The sequence below is a fragment of the Xiphias gladius genome, chromosome 12 (genome assembly GCF_016859285.1).
Source record: "Xiphias gladius isolate SHS-SW01 ecotype Sanya breed wild chromosome 12, ASM1685928v1, whole genome shotgun sequence".
Lineage (NCBI taxonomy): Eukaryota > Metazoa > Chordata > Actinopteri > Istiophoriformes > Xiphiidae > Xiphias > Xiphias gladius.
The window spans coordinates 19,730,338-19,748,340 of NC_053411.1; the positions used below are offsets into that span (position 1 = coordinate 19,730,338).

An 18,003-nucleotide genomic window follows, 5' to 3' on the forward strand; every position below is an offset into this window, starting at 1 on the left:
GTTTCCATGGTGCGGAGCCAGCGTTTCAACTTCACTGAGCCTCGCCTTCATCACGGCAAATAAACTACATTTATTACATGTGCCATTATCCCTAAAGGAGGCAGATATGTAACTAAACATAAGACAAACTGAGCAGGAGAGTGAGAGAGAAAAGCCATCGCTAGCTGCTAAGCTAAAGTAACTAGCAGACTTGAATAGCGAGTAAACAACTGTCAAGTAGCGAGAAAATGACTAAAAAAATGCGAGAGCTGAGAGTGACTGAGCAGAACTACTTCAGGTTTAACTGTGCAGCGGGTAATTAGCCGTTGAGATGAAGAAAATAGCAAAACAACCGAAAATAAGTGAAGTATGCAGGACGCAAAAAGTTAAATTCACATCTATTTATTAAAATACGGCAGAGTCTTAAAGACTGAGGTTGCTCACGGAGCTCTGGACCAGACTGTGCGTCCCTGACAAGCATACGGCATCCACATCAGTTCACTGGGTCTGAGAGACTAGTCTCCCCCTGGTCCAGCAGGTATCAGGTTTAAACATAGTAAATAACATCATCTTCTTATTGGCTGAGACCTCCGTCACTCCTCAGGTACGTGCCTCCCTCGTACGGACGTTTCACTCTGGACGTGATGGACTCTCCCCATTTAACGACTTATCTGTAGAAAAAGACGAGACACGGGACCCAAGGACAGTTTTTCAAATTGTCCTGCCGTTTCCATATAAGGGGTCGTTTGTCACATATAGACAACCATGTGTCTTTGGGTGCCTTCTTTACAGAATAACACCTCTGTTTAGTACAAGCACCTGAGTTTAATAAGCACCATCAGCCGCTTTCTTTTAGTCTCATAGTAGGATAATATATAAAAACATATAAAAATAACCCTTCACCAGCAACCTTGACAATATGGTTGGTGTCACATTTGGCAGAACAGTCATGGGTTAGCACAGTGAACAGCAGGGGGCTCAGGACACAGCTTAGGACCCAGTTGCAGGTACCAGCGTCCATGTCCAGCAACCTCAGCTTCTCCACCAGCTGTTGTGGTTTTATGTCAGTAAATGCTGTGCTGAAGGCAATGAAGAGGATCTTGGTGGAGGTGTCCTTTCCTTCCAGATGTGACAGAGTAAGATGGAGTGTGGTAGATACTGCATCTTCGCGGATCGGTTGGTTTTAAATACAAACTGTAGGGGATCTAGGTTTGCAGAGAGGCTGGCCTTGATGGCACGATGAGTCGCTCAAAGCACTTCATAACTTTAGGAGTGAGGGCTACAGGGTGGAAGTCATTCATGCAAGTGGGGTTTGAATTTTTTGGCGCGGTAACTATGGTAGCACTTTTGAAACAGGTGGACACTACTGCAGTCAGTGCTAGGAGAGGCCGCCACACGATTTGTTCGTGCCGCCATGTCAGTAAAGTCTGATCACAGTTCAGGTACATTCTCGGTTTAACACAGACTGTGTCAATAAAAAGATAACAGCTCAACCTACTGCCCACAAACACACGCACGCACACCTGTGGATACACTTGTATTAGAAACACAGGTACATCACTACAAGTAAACCTTACTGTTACAGCAGGGTTTAATGCAGACTGGATACAGCGTGTGTTTTCTATTCAGTCATTATAACTGGTTATTAATAACAGATAAAAACAGGTTAATAATTGTAAAAAACACAAATATGAATCTTCATATAATACCAGTACTTGATGTAGTTCTATTAATGCATCTTGAGTTTCCTCTCTGAAAACTTTAAAATGAAATATAAATTATATTAATGTGATGGACTGTCGACCTGTCCAGGTGTAATCCTCGCCCAGTGTCAGCTGGGATTGGCTCCAGTCCCCCCTCGATCCTCAAGGATAAGCGGTATAGCTGATTGATGGATTGAAAATTTGAATTACATATAAATAAAAAATTAAATCATTATTTACTGTTTCGTTTCTGCAACTTTAACTCAAAAACGCGAAAAAAAAAAAAAACTCCTATTAAACTTGTCCTTTCTCGCCTCCCTTCCACTACTGCCGCACATGCGCAGGGACGGCGGGTGTTAACGTTTCAGAGCCGCATGAGTAGAAACAGGGAGGAAACTAAAGTGAAAAAAAACAATAAAGGTAATTAAAAGTAAGAATAAAGAAGAGAGAGTGACAGAGGAGTTATGAACCAGCTGGAGCGGTAAGACTCACATTTGACCAGTAAATAACTGGTAAACTACCGGAACACTGTGACAGCTAAAGGCTAACAGTTAGCATCCGGTTTTATTTAAACTTTATTTCCACAATTACCGGATTTCTTTCAATACTGCAGTGTTTTAAATTTATAAAGGTACTTTTACTGCGACCTGTTTAAAAACTACAGCTGTTTTACTAAAACCAGTCTTTAAATGTTTGTATTTTTATTAAAATCAGTTTGAGTCAGACTGGAAGGAAAAGTTTCTCTGATGAAAATTGTTTAAAAATCTGACAGATTGTGAACGTGTTGTGGACAGTTAAGTGACATGTTGTTGACAGTTTATGGACATTTTAATAATAAGCCTTGTCCCAGTCGACTGGTCAATTGGTTTGTCGATATGCTCTTCCCTGTTTTACTTGCATGAACAGAAAAGTGCTACATCAACAGCCTCCGATTAAGCCATTATGTACTCCGTCAGTGGAAGCGATAAATTACCCGTGAAAATGGGGGGTTATTTTCACAACACCCTCTCCACTTGGAACTCGCCCAACCCAATGAAGACTGGCAGATCTAACTTATTTAACATTTACTGAACGTTTACTCTGAGTCGGCTTCAAACTAATTGACATGATGTCATATAAGTTGTCAGTTTGTCCGCATTTTGTCGAAGCAGATGATCGAGACGTCGAGTGTAAACTTTGCCAACAGCAGTTTCCCCATCAGAGCTCAACAACCAACATGGCAGACCATCTTAAAACGGTCGTCTGCTTCGTCTGCGTTAGGAGGCTCCGTCACAGTTCCCGTTTAACGCTTGAGGCTTTGAGTGAATATCCCCCAGTGGCTCTTGTTCTCGGATCACTGGGTGAAATAGTTCTACTTTCGGAAATCACACGAACATGGGCAGGTGTAAGGCTAGTCTGCTCTGAATCTGTTATCATTTCAGTATAGAATAATTAGGTTAAAGGGATTTAATATGCTGCAGATACTATCTTTTGAAGTTTATTCATTATTCGTTTAGGGTAATAAGGCTACTTGGTAGAATGCACTCAGTGCACTTTGTCGATTCAGTTAATCTAGAAATAACATGGAGATTATTTTTTCCCCGCAACCAATCGATTGGTCGAGTACGTACAATTTCAGTCGACTAGGGTTTTTATTGGTTGACTACAAACCTAGTTAACACTGTTCTACGTTACAAAGAAATACAAAACCGTAATAATGAGCCTTTAAAATATAAATTTTACAAGCGCACGCATGAAGTGAGCGAGACAAGCTGCCCTTTAACGACGCCGACAAAAGCCGTAGTGATTCTGGATTTGTCGGAACAACCCGCCAAGAGGATGCCGGCACGAGTGGCCACGCTAAGTGGCTAACGTTAAACCACTTACATGTTTCAAATGATAAGCCATGTTTGAGGTCAACGAATGATAGGCGATGTTTGCCTGTACAGTTTGCATGTCACCTTTTTGGGGTCGTCCTTTACCCTCTCGAAATGATCCCGAACGTTGGATTTCCCGCCCGACATACGTATGTAGTTACTTTAACAGATTGTTTTGTGTACATGGGTTTTGCTATTTCAGGTGGTGGTTCGGTAGAGTTGCTGTAAGGCAGGAGTTGTTGTCGGAGTCCCGCTTGTGAATCGTGTGTGTTAGGAAAAATAAAGTTGTTGCTGCTGTTCATCTTACTACGTCTCTATGTCCCGTTCATTATTGTATTACTAGATATGCCCATTTAGGTGAACCCAAGACTCTCAGTGACATTTCTATCTAATTACGTCAGGGACCAGCTGTGTAAAAGAGGCCGTGACTGAGTTCGGAGTTTTGGATTCTGTTTTTTTTTTTCCTGCGACCTACAATTTTTGTTGGACTAATACTGTTTTCATCGACTAAAGTTTGTTCTACTATTATGGGGAAGCCGTAGTTTGTGGACATGTTAGTGACACTTTACTGATCTAACTGAGACAGTTAAGGTCATAATAATCTGTTAACATTTTATTGTATTTGATTAAAGTATAATTCAGCTTGTGGTGTGGACAATGTGTCTTTCTGGTGTTTCATTTTGTCACTGTTTAATCATAATTCTTCAGAATATTCCAAATATCTCATTCACCATCATTTATGATTCAAATTATACTTAGAAAAGGATAAATCGATGAATAGTTTCTCAAAATCATCGGTTATTGTTTTTCTTTCAGTAAAGAGAATAAGAAATTAAACTTTATTTAGCAACATTATCAACCTTTCATGTCCTGAAAAAAAGGATCAAAGAAACCGTCACAAGTCTGCAACAGGAAACACTACAGTTTAGATTATTTAATTTATTGATTTATTATTTTTATTCATCTAATTAATCTGATTTATGTCAAGATGTAAAAGCACCAAACCCTCATGACTTCTACAGTGAAATATTTAGATGTATAAACAGAAGGTCAGGTTAACACAGTATCTCATTATTTAATCATTTGGCATAAATGAAATTAAACAATTCTGTAGTCCACTGCTGTATGATGTCATGCGATTATGACGCACGACTTTTAAAGGACTAGTTCAGTTTTTCTGTAGCCCCCATCGATACTGATGTATTATAACAGGAAGTCCTGAAATCAGTGTGTTTGAATATAAACAGAGTCACACTAACATGCCCAATACGACTGCAAGCCATGATTATTTATACTATTGATTAATAATTGGTTCATCCAAACATCAAGTGATTTCATTAACTGTCTGGTCCAGAGCTATAAATATTCAGTTTACTGTGATGTAAGACAAAGAAAAACAGCAAACACTCACATCTGAGAAACTGGGATGATAGAAGTATTTGGTATTTTTCCTTGAAAAGTTACTTAAACAATTGATCGATTATCAAAATAGTTGCAAATGAATTTAGTTTTGATTAACTCATTGATTAATCAACAATTTGTTACACACAGACGTGTTGTTATGATCGCAGTCGGTGGTGTTTTAATGTAAGGATCATTTGTCAGTTTAATCAACACTTTGATAACTTCGGACCGTCTCACTCAGTTTATCTGATCAAACTGTACAAACCACGTTCAGCACATTTTAGGTGATATCTTTTTGTGTGTGTCTCTGTCAGTGTTTCCATCATCAGTCATTACCATTATTTATTCCACCTGTGATTGTAATGATCAGATTGTCTCAGTATCAATATATGTATTGATCTGAGTTTATTACAGATACAGAAATTAATACAGCTGACTTGAGTTCAGATGTACATTAAAATGTCAACAGTTAAGCCTGAGACCAAAATGATAAATTATTTAATATTAATAATAAATACTTACAACCAACACACAGGGTACATATGATGTTCACAGAGACACTTTCTGTTTGTGTTTCAGTCCAAGAGACGAAGAGGACCAGGAGGAGTCAGAGTGTCACCATGACAACAGTGACGGGACCAACAATAACAACAACAACAACCGACGCAAGGTTTCAATTTCAGTTTTATTTATATAGCACTTCCAGACTCTTTTCTTCCCATCATTCTGGTACGAGTTAATCTTGGTTTCATCTGTCCACAGAATCTTGCTCCAGAACTGGGCAGGCTTTTTTAAGATGTTTTCTGGCAAAGTCTGATCGGGCCATTCTGTTCTTGAGTGTTACCAGTGGTGTGCAACTTGTGCTGAATCCTCTGTATTTACATTCATGAAGGTGTCTCTTGATTGTAGACTTTGAAAATGATACACCTGCCTCCTCCAGAGGGTTCTTGACCTGGCTGGATGTTGTGAAGGGGTTTTATTCACCAAGGGAAGAATTCTGTGATCATCTACTTCAGTTGTGTTCAGTGGTCTTCCAGGCCTTCTGCTGTTGATGAGCTCACCAGCAATTTCCTTCTTTTTAAGAATGTACCAAATTGTTGATTTGGCCACTCCTAAAGTTTCTGCTATCTGTTTGATAGGTTTGTTTTGTTTTTTCAGCCTATTAATGACCCCTTTCATTTACATCGGCACCTCTTTGGGCCGCATATTTAAAGGCCCCATGAACAGCTACCAAATGCAAATTCAACACTTGGAATCAACTCTAGACCTCTTATTTGATTAATTTGTCATGAAATAACAAGGGAACAGGCGACACCTGGCCATGAAACTGGCTGTCAGTCAATTGTCCAATTATTTATTATTAAGCCTCTGAAAATGAGGGACTATGTATAAAAATGGCTGGAATTCATAAACGGCTAATATGATATTTTTGTTAAGCCTGTTGAATTAAAGCTGAAAGTCTACACTTCAATCACATCTTGATGGCTTTGTTTCAAATCCACTGTGGTAGAGTACAGAGGCAAAATTACAAAAATTTGTCACTGTCCAAAAACTCTTGGACCTAACTGTAAATTTCCCGAGGTTAGGTTTTAAGAAGTGGGGGTCTTCTTATATTTGAAGACGAGACATTTATATATTCATAACATCAGATATTGTTTTTGAATGTAGAGAGTAACAGTGTAACACGGCCCTCTACAGAGAGTGTTGCATGATGGGTTGTTTGTAGCCTTAATGTTGCTAGGCTAGCAGGTATATTCGGTCTGTTTATAGTGAGTCTTTCAGAGTCAGTCAGCACTAAAAGTTTATGGTTAGTCCAGTTTAACCTGCAAGAGTTTCTGGAGACTGGTGTAACATGTTTTGCTGCCACAGAGAAAATAAATTAAACGAGTGAAAATGAGTTCATAGCGTCTCCGGACTGTTCAGTTGACTTAGACTCTGCTCCAGGTTGTTTAATGGGAAATACTTTATAAATCTGTCTCTTCTGGCTGATGGTCTGTTTACAAGCTTCATATTCAGGATGAGTGTTGTGAAAAGTCTTCAGTCAGACCAGGCAGTTTAGGTGCTCCACTGTCTCATCTGGTCTGCAGCAGCAGGTTAGTCCTCAGATTATTTGTGGTTGTAGAGTTAGAGTCCACAAACAGCCTCATCTTTGTTGGTCCTTTTACCATCTACAGTGAAAAACCCAGAATATTCCACACTCTGCTTATCAGAGGCTCCAGAGTCCAGATTATCTGATCAATAAAATGATAGTTAATTTTAAAACCAACCTCAGCTGGATTACAAGGCAAACTACTTCAAACACACTGTGGAGATTATACACAGATCAGGCAAAACATTCTGAGCACTCACAGTTGAAGAGAATAACACTGATTAGCTCGTAACAGTGAAACATGTCTAGGCCTTGGATACATCAGATGGTGACTGAACAGTTGGTTCGTAGTTAGCATGTTTGATTTGGGAGACCTGGGAAGGTGTAAAGACCAGAGCCACTTCAACAAGGATCAGATCATAATGGTCAGACGACTGGGTCGGAACAACAAGGCTGGTGGGGGGCTCCCAGTCAGAGGTCGTGAGGACCTACAGACATGGTTCAAGGAGGGACAGTGGTCTGAGGAGGGACCGACCACAAACCAACAAAGGCGATCCCTTCTCTGCTGAACCGACAGAGGGGTGGCTGTGGTACAAGGGGCAGAAACGTTGACGTTATGGGAGCCCAATAAGGTTGAATTGAGGGCAACTGAACTTGGTTTTAGATACTTGAAGATATTTCCTCTCTACCTCTCATCAAAGAGGCTGCTTCAGAAGTCTTCATGTATCTACCACCAAGTCCAGTTTCCCTTGATTCAGCCCTTCTTAGATAATCACGACCTGGATGACTGAGAATGTTCACAGACATGTTACGGGTGGTACATCACACCCTGCTGTATATGGGGCTGTGTAGTCTCAGACTGCTCAGAGTCTTCTTTCAAACTGATTTTAATGCCTTATCTTTGTTACTTTGCCAACTACTCTGTAGAATCCAAAATACTTCCACACACTGCTTCTCAGATGCTTTGGTGTCGTGATTGTCTGCTCAGGACGGCTTTGCTCACTAGTGTCCTCCATTGTCAGGGCAAACAACATAACATTCCTAGCTTCATAGGTCAATAGGGCATGTCATAGGTCAAGCTGATAGTGAAATTTTAGAGCGCCCTCTGCTGGATCGCAAACTACTTGAAATGGTCTGTTGCGCTTATAGACTGTAAATCTTTTAATTTAAACGTGTCAGTAGAGTTCGAATATTAACTTTTTCCCCTACGTTTGAATGAATGTTTGAAGTTCAAATAAAAAGTGACCACCTTACCGTCCAGAGCTCCTACAATGGGCAGGCAAGCTTTAGAACTTGACCCTGAAGCAAAGGGCGAAGGTCTCCTGGTCTAATGTGTCCTGTTTTCTTGTACATAACCTGGACAGCCATTATGTGTGCAACATTTACTTGGACAAGTGATGACACCAGGATGCAGTGTGGGAGGAAGACCAGCTGGTGGATGGAGTATGATGCTCTGGGACCTGTTTTGCTGGGAGATCCTGGTTCAGGCATTCATGTGGACTTCAGTTAGACACCTGCCACCTACCTAAACCCTGCTGCAGACCAGGTACACTCCTTCATGGCAGAGGTATTCCCTGATTCAGCATCTGTGGGATGTGCTAGAACAACAAGTCTGGGTCCAGATACCACAGGAGCCTTCAGAGGTCTTGTAGTGTCCATGTCTCGGTGGACGACCAATAGCATGTTAGTCAGGTGGTCATATTGTTTGGTTCATCAGTGAATCTGTGAACTTCAAACAGCTCTTTACAGTTCAAATATTTATTTTTTCTTAGCACTCAAACAAGCGTTTGAATTTTTGATAAACGTGACAGACCTAGTGTGTTCAGGTGTAGGTGAACATTAACCTGTCTGTCTCTCTACCTGTCTCTCTGTCCAGATGGTGTGTCTAGGTGTAAGTGAACAATAACCTGTCAGTCTCTCTGTCTCTCTTTACAGACGGTGTGTCCAGGTGTAGGCGAACACCCTCTGCAGTATAATTACACCTTCTGGTACAGCAGAAGAACTCCAAGTCGTCCTGCCAGCTCTCAGAGTTACGAACAAAACATCCGACAGATTGGCACCGTGGCATCGGTACACACTCAGAAACACACAGTAACACACACACAAACACTCATACGCACACAGACACTCATACGCACACACACACACACAAATACAAATCCATGTGTAACTTAACTTTCCTGGAAAAACCTGGAAATCTACTGAGTACCTTTTGAAGTTTTGATATATCCAGAAAACAAATTAAACAACATGTCCTGAGAGCTTGAGTTATTTTGGAGGGTTTGGAAATAGGACTCCAGACTTTACTTCAGTCTTGTGTTTTAGAGCAGCTGGATGTCCAGGTGTGTCTGTGTTTGTTCACGTACACGTGACATCACATCTCCTGTGTTTGACAGATCATCACATTTAAACTCACTGTGAATCTAATTCATACATAAAATGTGTCTTTTTTTAAAACCTTAATTCAATGCTGAAACTATAGTTCAATAATCAATCAGATTATTAGTGAGAAATTTAACTGGTAACCATTTAGATAATCAATTAAACAATTTTAAGCAAAATACCATAATTTCACAGCTTTCAGGTTCAGAAAAATATGATTTTTAAAGAAAAAATTACAAGGCAGAGAACCGCAACGGAGTGTTTACTGATTGATTAACAGGTGATCAGTACATCAATAAATCACAGATACAGAGCGTTTAATGCCCCCTGCTGGAGTTTATGTACAGCAGTATAAATATGCAGTATATATAAATATAGAAGGCAGTATATGAAGTATCGTGTATATATAGAAGTCTGAAGTCACACACTCAATTATTTCTCACTTTACATCAACAGTTTGAATCTCAGGTTGTAATGTGTTTTTCTTTATTTAGACATCAGTAATGCAGAACTGATAATCAACACTGTGTTTGTTTTTGTGTGTGTGTTTAGGTGGAGCAGTTCTGGAAATTTTACAGTCACCTGGTCCGACCAGGCGATCTGAGTGGACACAGTGACTTCCACCTGTTTAAGGAGGGAATCAAACCCATGTGGGAGGTAACAACATGTTAAAGTAATGCTGTGATAAAACTTTAATGATACTATGGTAATACTGTTGTACTACTGTAATATCATACTGGACTCAATGTAAGAAGATGATGATCTTTCTGAAAATAATGTTTAATAACTGGAGGTGGTTTTATATGAGAGGACCAGACCAGATTCTCTCTGAATGCAGTGAGTACAATAGGAAACTAACGTAGAACAGAATCAGATAGAATAGACTGTCTTCGATTCTGCAGTACAACTTGGCCATTGGATGGTACTCCTTCACTTTTAGACTCATAGTTCAAAATCTGTAAGTCGCTGTGGAAGACTAATTATCCTACATTCTGGCCAAAAAAAAGGTATTTGAAGAGTGAAATTTGTGGCAGTGATGATAAGTTAAACAGAAGTTTTTCAGAACAGTTTAACACCTTCTCCCACTCTGTCTGTGACGTCACCCACTGTAGCCTCTGAATTTTCTTTCCACTCATTTCTATGAGAAAAATTATCGTCAGAGAGTTGAACATTTTGGAAATTATGAGATATATTGCTGAGAAAAGTAATGTCCCACATCTCCCAATTGAGCCGCACGTTTTGACGTTTGAGTGGAGTTTCTACAACGAACGGTGCGGGACTAGTTAGGTGCCAAAAAAGTTAGCAGAAGATATAACAATAATAACTACACTATGCAATTTCTGAAGAAATTACGGTGGGATTGCTGGCTTCTGGAAAAGCTGATGCTAAACTGTGTGGCTGGTGGCTAAAAAAAAGGCTGAAGCTGAGTTTAAATGCTAGAATTGCCAGAAACTAATCTGTGTTGGTGGTATATATTTGTATAATAGAGTCACAGAAGGTGTTAAGGGACATCCAGCTGGGTCATTACTATTTGTCTCTGCAAATGTGGTTCTGAATTTGTATTGCAGTCTATGGGGCAGCTGGATGGTACTCCTGCCAATTTGATGCTCGTAGTTCAAATTCTATAAGTCGTTGTGCTTTCATACTTACATTGTCTGAAAAAAGACAAAAATCTTATAATAGTTTAACTACATAAAATTCTTAACTTTGCATAAACTGTTTGAAGTTTGAAAGATGTTTCTACAAAAATGTAAGGATGTGTAGAAAGAGGCTCAACAACACTGGGTTTGAAAGTTTATCTTAATCACTTCCATGGCAGCTAAACTGCATTGTTTCATGTATAGCTGGAGCTGAAATGCAATGATAAATGGATGAATGGTGCTCTGGGCGGTTGTTATGGCGGTAGCAGGTTGCGTTCATGTTTGTGTGAATGTGTGTCTTTGTGCATCTCTGTATATGTGTCTGTTTATCTGTGTGCCTGTGCTTATGTGTGTGTACAGTGTAATAAGTTGATCAGAATCAGGTGTTTGTGCTCAGTTGCAGTTAATGGTAACAGTGATGGTAACTCCTTAGTCGTAGCTGGTTTAAACAGGGATTAGGCTGAGATACACCTCTCTGTGTTATCTCTCAAATTCATAATCCCTATCGCCTACAGTTTTATATTTCATGAGAGAGGAGACTCTGCTGAACGCAGTGATATAATTTATTTCTTTGTGGTTTCAAAAATGTGGGAGATACAGCAATTTAAAGAATCCCCCTCTTTCGGTTTTCCTCCTGATTTTCTGGTCTCAGTTAACAGTTAAGTCTCTTTGCTTAGACAGTCACATTGTGTGAAAGAGGACAACATTTTCCTGCATTCTGGTAGAAAATTACGTGTGAAAAGTGTGGCAGTGAAGATGAGTTAAACAGAATTTTATATGAAGAGTTTAATACCTTCTCCCACTCTGTTTTTGATGTCACCCACTCCAGCCTCTGAATGTGCTGCCTGATAGACACCAATGTAAAAATCTGGAAATAAGCTCAGAGAGCTCAGAAAAGTTCATGAAACTTGAACTATGAATGTGTAAAAAGTGTGAAGGGCATAAAAGAGCTGAATAAGGAAGTTTTGAGGTGAATGTATGAATGAGTACGAAGAGGTTGAAGATAAGTGGTTTTGAAGGTCTCTCTCATTCAATCTTTATAACTAAGGTTCAAACAAAGCTAAATATTTTCAAAAGTATGAATAGTATTTAAGAGTTGAATACAACCAAAAATGTATAAAAGTTTCTCAATATTTAGATTTTGGAATGGTGTTTCTATCTGAAAGTATGAATAAGTAGAAGGAGTTGGAAAATGCTTGAAAATTTGTAAAAAAACTGGCAATTCTTAATATTCTGTCCATTCATTTCTTCAGTGAATATTTTGGAAACCACGAAATATATGAAAAACTGAATACATTCGATAATGTCCTAATTGAGCTGAACATTTCAAAGTTTGAACAGAGTTTCTGTGTTGAAGGGTGTAGAAGGAATTATGAATCCAAAAACTGTGGAAAAATAAGAATAATAAAGAACTTAGAACTTGAGAAGAACATATAGTGTTTGCTTGCACAGCAATCCCACAAATAACTTAAAACTGCATTTCCTGAGGAAAATTTAATGTGAATGCTGAAAGCTGAAGGAAATTGCTGAAGCTAAGCTGATAAATGGCTGAATATAGTTGAAAAAACAGAAGAAATATAGCAAAACTGCAATTCAATTTTATTTATATAGCGCCAAATCATAACAGAGGTTATCTCAGGGCACTTTTTATGTAGAGCAGGTCTAGACTGGGACTCTTTATAGTTATATTTACAGAGACCCAACATTCCCGCATATGAGAGAGAGAGAGAGAGAGAGAGAGAGAGGGAGAGAAGGAGAAGGGGGGGCATAGCACAGTAGACGTATAACATAAAGATGTGTAACAATAACGAGACCAATAATAAAACTAATAATTATAATAATAGGGTGAAAAATAAAACTAAATATTGAAGCAAATTTGAAGCAGCGGATGTTGAGCAGGATCATGAGGCAGTAGGTGGTTTGCAGTCACAGATCCAGACTCTGAAGCACCAGGGGCAGAAATACCCTCAGAAAGTGACAGGAAGAGAGAGGAGAGAGACAAGAAAGCAGAAAACTAAGGGAGAGAGAAGAAATCAAGTTAGTAACGAGCATTGATGCCATATGAATGCGAACAGATGCAGAGGAAGACGAGGAGAGAGGATTTCAGGGCATCATGGGAAGTCACCAGGCAGTCTAGGCCTATAGCAACATAACTAGGGCGTGGTTCAAGCCAAGCCTGTGGTAGCCCTAAAAGTTAGCTTTATCAAAAAGGAAAGTGTTAAGCTTACTCTTAAATGTGGAGAGGGTGTCTGCCTCCTGGACCCAAATGGAAAGATGGTTCCACAGTAGAGGAGCCTAATAACTGAAGGCTCTGCCTCCCGTTCTACTTTTGGAGACTCTAGGAACCACAAGTAAGCCTGAGTTCTGGGAGCACAGTGTTCTAGTTGGGTAATAGGAGCTAGGAGCTAGGAGCTCTTTAAGATATGATGGTTCCCGACCATTAAGGGCTTTGTAGGTGAGAAGGAGGATTTTAAATTCTGTTCTGGATTCTACAGGGAGCCAATGCAGAGAAGCTAGCACAGGAGAAATGTGATCTCTTTTCCTAGTTCCTGTCAGTACTCACTTTGCAGCGTTATGGAGTATTTAAAGATTTGTTGGGACATCCTGATAATAAGGAATTACAATAATCCAGCCTAGAAGTAACGAAAGCACTGACTAGTTTTTCTCCATCTTTTTGAGACAGGATGTGCCTGATTTTTACAATTTTACGTAGGAGAAAATGGCAGAGGTTGAAGTTTGCTTTATGTGGGAGTTAAAGCACATATCCTGATCAAAGATAACGCCGAGATTCCTGACAATGGTGCTGGAGGCCAGGGCAATTCCATCTAGAGTAACTGTATCATTAGATAATGTGTTTCGGAGGTGTTGCGGGCCAAGCATAATATCTTCAGTTTTGTCTGAGTTTAACAGCAGAAAGTTGCTGGTCATCCAGGTCTGTATGTCCTTAAGACCTGCTTGAAGTTAAGCTAACTGATTGGTTTCACCAGGCTTCATTGACAAATATAATTGCGTATCATCAGCATAACAATGGTAGTTTATGGATTTTTTCCTAATAATATTGCCTAAAGGAAACACATATAAGGTGAATAGAACTGGTCCAAGAACAGAACCTTGTGGAACTCCGTGACTAACTTTTGAGTATGTGGAGGATTTATCATTAATGTGCACAAACTGAAATCAATCTGATAAATAGGACCTAAATCAGCTTAGAGGAGTTTCTTTAATGCCCTTTAAATATTCCAGTCTCTGTAATAGGATATGATGGTCAATGGTCAATGGTCAATGTATCTAACAAGACAAGTACAGAGACAAGCCCTTTGTTTATTGCAGTAGGAAGGTCATTTGTAACTTTCACCAGTGCTGTCTCCGTGCTATGATGCACCTTTAAATCCTGACCGAAAATCCTCAAATCAACTCTTACTATCTAGAAAGTTACACAACTGATTGGCGACAGCTTTGTCAAGGATCTTAGAGTGAAAAGGAAGGTTAGATATTGGTCTAAAGTCGGCTAAAACCTATGGATCAGGAGTAGACTTTTTAAGGAGAGGTTTGATTACAACTGTTTTAAAAGACTGCGGTACATAAAGTGTTAATAAAGACATATTGATTATATCTAGTAAAGAGGTGCAAACTAAGGTTAAAACTTCCTTAAGCAGCATAGTTGGGATGGGGTCTAAGAGACAAGTTGATGGTTTAAATGAAGACATTGTTGAAGTTAGTTGGCAAAGGTCAATGGGAGAGAAACTGTATGAGTATATCTCACCTTTTGCAGCTGTTTCTAAGGTGCCTGTGTTTGAAGATAAATCGGCGCCGGTTGAGGGCAGGAGGTGGTGAATTTGACTCTGGGCAGTTAGAATATTATAATTTAAAAAAGCTCATGAAGTCGTCACTACTGAGAGTTATAGGAATACGTCGATCGATAGAGCTATGGCTCTGTCAGCCTGGCTACAGTGCTGAAAAGAAACTGAGGGTTGTTTTTATTTTCCTCTATTAGAGATGAGTAAAAGGCTGCTCTGGCATTACAGAGGTCATTATTATATGTTTTAACACTATCATGCCCGGCTAAGTGCCATTCTTCCAGTTTGGTAGAACACCATAACCTTTCAAGTTTTCACATAGTTTGCTTTAATATGTGGGTTTGGGTGTTAAACCATGGAGCTAACCACCTTTGTTTTATTATCTTCTTTTTTAGAGGGGCAATAGAGTCGAATGTCATTCTAAATGAGCCTGCAGCACCATCAACAAGATGGTCAATTTAGGAGGGACTAGAGTTAGCATAGAGTCCTCTGTTGTACTGTAACTGCAGCACTATCAGATAGACATCTAGAAAAGACATTTTTTTTGCCCAATTGCGTGTAGTCCATTAACAGGAATTCAAATTTATTAAATAATGGTCCGATAAAAGAATATTCTGTGGAAAGACTATTAAATGTTTAATTTCGATCCCATAAGTCAGAACGAGGTCCAGCGTGTGGTTAAAACAGTGAATGGTTTTTTTACACCCTGAGCGAAGCCAATTGAGTCTAATACTGAGATAATGCAGTTCATTATCAGTAAAATAGGCTTTAAATTTTTCCATGATGAATATGTAAGAAAAAGAACTTTCAAATTAGTTATAATTGAGTTTATGTTTAGGGTTGATTATCAGCTTGAGGTAAAAAATGGCTCCAACTCCACCTCCTTGGCTGGTGTCTCAAGGAATGTGAGTATTGATATGACTCGGGGGAGTGGATTCATTTAGGCTAACATACCGATCGTGACGCAGCCAGGTTTCAGTGAGACTAATTAAATCAATATGATGATCAGATATTAGATCATTTACTAACACGGCTTTGGATGGGAGCGATCTAATGTTTAAGAGTCCACATTTAATTCTCCTATTTTGTTGTACTTCTGCAGTGGTGATCTTAATTTTTATTAGGTTTCTGTGTACAACTCCTCTTCTGCTTATTTTTGAGTTAATTAATTTATGTGGTCGGGGGGAAGACAAAGTCTCTATGGGAGTTTGGGAGGTATGACTGCTGTACTGGAAAAACAGAGAAGTGTGTAAGACTGCAACTCTGCCTCCTAGTCTTAGGTCTGGGTTGTCATGATTTTGGTCTACTAATAAAACACAGTCAGATAGATATGAGAGCTGCTCCATCAAAAGTGGGATGTATGCCAATTCTCTTGATCAGACCAGGTCTTCCCCAAAAAGTCCGCCAGTTACCTACAAAGCCCACCTAATTTGCTGGACACCACCTCGACAGCCAGAGGTTGAATGATGACATGCGGCTACATATCATCGCTGGTCAGATCAGGCAGGGGCCCAGAGAACAATACGGAGTCCGATATGGTCTTTGCGTATGTACACAGCAACTCAACATCAATTTTTGGAACCAACCATTTTTTTGGACACTGAAATTTTAAGGAACCTGCTGACAAAGGCTGAAAATGGCTCAAACTTGGAGGCTGAGTGCTGGAAGTATTTGCTGTAGCAATGTTGAAATTGGCTTAAAAACAGCTGAAGTGAGACATGGAAGATGAAAGCTGAAATTAATTGGAAGCTGAGAGCTGATGGAAATTCGTGAAGCAATGCTGAAAATGGCTACAAACCAGCTGATATCAACTGAAATGCACAAAGTACTGCAGGAATGAGTCCTAAAACCTGGAAATAAGTTAGCATTTTTGCATGTCTGGTTCTCTTGTCCCGAGGTCGATGAGGTTTTTTTTTTTTTTTGAATGGGTTTTTGGTTAGATGCCTGAAATAAGGTCTGTGGTTAACACCAGCTCAAGACATTTTCATCGTTTTATTCTACAAAATAAATTATGTAAGTAAATATTCCCCTCGTGATTTTTGTAAAGCTTTTGTGTGTCTTAAAAAAGGAGGTTGCTAACAAGTGGCTAAACAAGACTACAGAGGTTGTCGGGGACATTGAATGTCATCACATCGAACACGAAAACTGATCCACTCATCAGTCTGCCTTTAGAGCCTCGTTTATACTCACACTATTGCAAACTGTTATTGACACAATTGTTTGTGTGTGTGTGTGTGTGTGTGTGTGTGTGTGTGTGTGTGTGTGTGTGTGTGTGTGTGTGTGTGTGTGTGTGTGTGTGTGTGTGGAGATAGAAAAAAATAAATGTTACTGTTAAGCAGAGCTAGTGATAACAGAGGTACCACTTAATAAACAACCTTACTCAAAAACTACACTTTATAATGCTGAAATTTCTTCGCAGTTAGTGTCAGGAGGTTTTAGTGAAGATGTGCATGAGTCTTTACAGGAAATTTCTCTGCTGCTGGTTAAGAATGAAATAGAGACTTCTGCCGGCCGACAAGTTTTTTATTTTCTTTGCAAAGAAAAGGTCAGTCAACACACGAGCGGTCAAAATGAAGCAAGACCCCAAGCATGGGGAGAACTAAGCATTTATACCTGAGGAATGCCCCCTACCCAAGGGTGTGTTTTCACACCCTTTGGTCTACTTTAGGTATTGGTGCTGACTCCCTAGGGTGGGTTCCACACCCAAGCATCCTGCAGGATTTTTTATGTAGATGTAAAATCAAGAGGTCTAGACATGACAATTTAAAACACAAAAGGACATGATATCTTGGTGAGATAGTGGGAGGTGGGGTGTCTCAATTGGTTGAAACACAAGGAAATTGAAATTTCAATTACAATTCGCCCCTTTTGATTATTGATTAATCACTAAAAAACAGCAACAAAAGAAAGAAAGGGAGTAGGAAAAAGGAAGAAAAAAAAAATCAACTTAATTATCCAACACATTAGCTCACACAGATTTTAAAATTTATCATCATGGCAGTTGTTTTTGAAGAGAAGAAAAAATAATAGAAGAAAAATAAAAGAATAAAAACAAAACAAAAAATTATTTACAAAATGTCATCATCGGAGTCAGAGTCTGAGTTGGGGTAATGATGGGCGTCAGGAATGTGAAATGAAGCCGAATTTTGCATG

The 18,003-nt window shown here is 39.4% G+C and overlaps 1 protein-coding gene across 5 annotated transcripts in view; it reads left to right on the top strand.

Moving 5' to 3' along the window:
* The first annotated feature begins 2,009 nt into the window (after window positions 1-2,009).
* Window positions 2,010-18,003, top strand: part of eif4e2rs1 (eukaryotic translation initiation factor 4E family member 2 related sequence 1) — a 33,225-nt gene continuing 17,231 nt past the window's right edge. For 2 of the 5 annotated variants that reach the window (XM_040141433.1, XM_040141435.1), the window contains exons 1-4: window positions 2,010-2,163; window positions 5,522-5,612; window positions 8,967-9,101; window positions 9,966-10,070. In XM_040141433.1, the coding sequence (XP_039997367.1) occupies window positions 2,147-2,163; window positions 5,522-5,612; window positions 8,967-9,101; window positions 9,966-10,070 (348 nt within the window). In that variant the 5' untranslated portion in view covers window positions 2,010-2,146. Of the gene's footprint in view, window positions 2,164-3,093; window positions 3,688-5,521; window positions 5,613-8,966; window positions 9,102-9,965; window positions 10,071-18,003 lie in introns of those variants that run through there. The other 3 variants (XR_005708550.1, XM_040141432.1, XM_040141434.1) reach the window with 3 other exon arrangements.